At 46.8% G+C, this 2,500-nt stretch overlaps 1 protein-coding gene and 1 pseudogene across 1 annotated transcript in view; one reads left to right on the top strand and one right to left on the bottom strand.

Moving 5' to 3' along the window:
* LOC119570734 overlaps positions 1 to 1,154 on the top strand; it is a 1,771-nt pseudogene extending 617 nt beyond the window's left edge.
* A 237-nt stretch (positions 1,155 to 1,391) lies between these two features.
* The window catches only part of LOC119570732 (actin-like), a 1,783-nt gene continuing 674 nt past the window's right edge, over positions 1,392 to 2,500 (bottom strand). The window contains exon 2 of the mRNA XM_037918364.1: positions 1,392 to 2,500. This exon is cut by the window's right edge and continues 127 nt beyond it. Within this exon, the coding sequence (XP_037774292.1) occupies positions 1,461 to 2,500 (1,040 nt within the window). The 3' untranslated portion in view covers positions 1,392 to 1,460.

Below are 2,500 nucleotides of genomic sequence, written 5' to 3' on the forward strand. Positions count from 1 at the left end.
GGCATGGTCAAGGCCGGCTTTGCCGGTGATGACGCCCCTCGTGCCGTCTTCCCCTCCATCGTCGGTCGTGCCCGTCACCAGGGTGTGATGGTCGGTATGGGTCAGAAGGACGCCTACGTTGGTGATGAAGCCCAGAGCAAGCGTGGTATCCTTACCCTCAAGTACCCCATTGAACACGGTATCATCACCAACTGGGATGATATGGAGAAGATCTGGTACCACACCTTCTACAATGAGCTCCGCATTGCCCCTGAAGAGTCCCCCACACTTCTCACTGAGGCTCCCCTCAACCCCAAGGCCAACCGTGAGAAGATGACTCAGATCATGTTCGAATCCTTCAGCCTTCCTGCCACATACATTACAATCCAGGCTGTGCTCTCCCTGTACGCCTCTGGTCGTACCACTGGTCAGGTTTGCGACTCTGGTGATGGCGTCACCCACGTGGTCCCTGTCTATGAAGGTTTCGCTCTTCCTCATGCTATCCTTCGTCTGGATCTTGCTGGTCGTGACCTTACCAACTATGATGAAGATCATGGACTGAACGTGGCTACTCCTTCACCACACTGCTGAACGTGAAAATCGTTCGTGACATCAAGGAGAAGCTTTGCTACATCGCCCTTGACTTCGAGAGTGAGATGAACGTTGCTGCTGCTTCTTCCTCCTTAGACAAATCTACGAGCTTCCTGACGGTCAGGTCATCACCATTGGCAACGAGCGCTTCCGTGCTCCCGAATCTCTTTTCCAGCCTTCCTTCCTTGGTATGGAATCTGCTGGTGTTCAGGAGACTGTATATCAATCAATCATGAGGTGCGACATTGATATCAGGAAGGATCTGTTCGCCAACATCGTCATGTCTGGAGGTACCACCATGTACCCTGGTATTGCTGACCGCATGCAGAAGGAAATCACTGCTTGGCTCCTTCTACTCTTAAGATCAAGATCATTGCTCCTCCTGAGCGCAAGTACTCTGTGTGGATCGGCGGTTCCATCTTGGCCTCCCTGTCCACCTTCCAATCCATGTGGATCACCAAGGACGAGTACGACGAATCCGGTCCTGGAATCGTCCATCGCAAGTGCTTCTAATTTTCATTGTCTTCATAAACCCTGGTTATCTGAAATGTAAGATAATAAAATCGTACTTTTTATGTGCAGTATGCCTTTATATAATTTAATACACATTTAAATATATATATATATAATATATATATATATATATATATATATATATATATATATATATATATATATATATTTGTATGTAGCATATGTATATATTAAATAAATAGATAGATAAATATAATATATATTATATAAATATATATATATATATATATAATATATATATATATATATATATATTTAAATGTGTATTAAATTATATAAAGGCATAATGCACATAAAAAGTACGATTTTATTTTCTTACATTTCAGATAACCAGGGTTTATGAAGACAAATGAAAATTAGAAGCACTTGCGATGGACGATTCCAGGACCGGATTCGTCGTACTCGTCCTTGGTGATCCACATGGATTGGAAGGTGGACAGGGAGGCCAAGATGGAACCGCCGATCCACACAGAGTACTTGCGCTCAGGAGGAGCAATGATCTTGATCTTAAGAGTAGAAGGAGCCAAGGCAGTGATTTCCTTCTGCATGCGGTCAGCAATACCAGGGTACATGGTGGTACCTCCAGACATGACGATGTTGGCGAACAGATCCTTCCTGATATCAATGTCGCACCTCATGATTGATTGATATACAGTCTCCTGAACACCAGCAGATTCCATACCAAGGAAGGAAGGCTGGAAAAGAGATTCGGGAGCACGGAAGCGCTCGTTGCCAATGGTGATGACCTGACCGTCAGGAAGCTCGTAGGATTTGTCTAAGGAGGAAGAAGCAGCAGCAACGTTCATCTCACTCTCGAAGTCAAGGGCGATGTAGCAAAGCTTCTCCTTGATGTCACGGACGATTTCACGTTCAGCGGTGGTGGTGAAGGAGTAGCCACGTTCAGTCATGATCTTCATCAGGTAGTTGGTAAGGTCACGACCAGCAAGATCCAGACGAAGGATAGCATGAGGAAGAGCGAAACCTTCATAGACAGGGACCACGTGGGTGACGCCATCACCAGAGTCGCAAACCTGACCAGTGGTACGACCAGAGGCGTACAGGGAGAGCACAGCCTGGATTGTAATGTATGTGGCAGGAAGGCTGAAGGATTCGAACATGATCTGAGTCATCTTCTCACGGTTGGCCTTGGGGTTGAGGGGAGCCTCAGTGAGAAGTGTGGGGGACTCTTCAGGGGCAATGCGGAGCTCATTGTAGAAGGTGTGGTACCAGATCTTCTCCATATCATCCCAGTTGGTGATGATACCGTGTTCAATGGGGTACTTGAGGGTAAGGATACCACGCTTGCTCTGGGCTTCATCACCAACGTAGGCGTCCTTCTGACCCATACCGACCATCACACCCTGGTGACGGGCACGACCGACGATGGAGGGGAAGA

This window comes from Penaeus monodon, unplaced genomic scaffold (genome assembly GCF_015228065.2).
Source record: "Penaeus monodon isolate SGIC_2016 unplaced genomic scaffold, NSTDA_Pmon_1 PmonScaffold_3679, whole genome shotgun sequence".
In the NCBI taxonomy this organism is placed as follows: Eukaryota; Metazoa; Arthropoda; class Malacostraca; order Decapoda; family Penaeidae; genus Penaeus; species Penaeus monodon.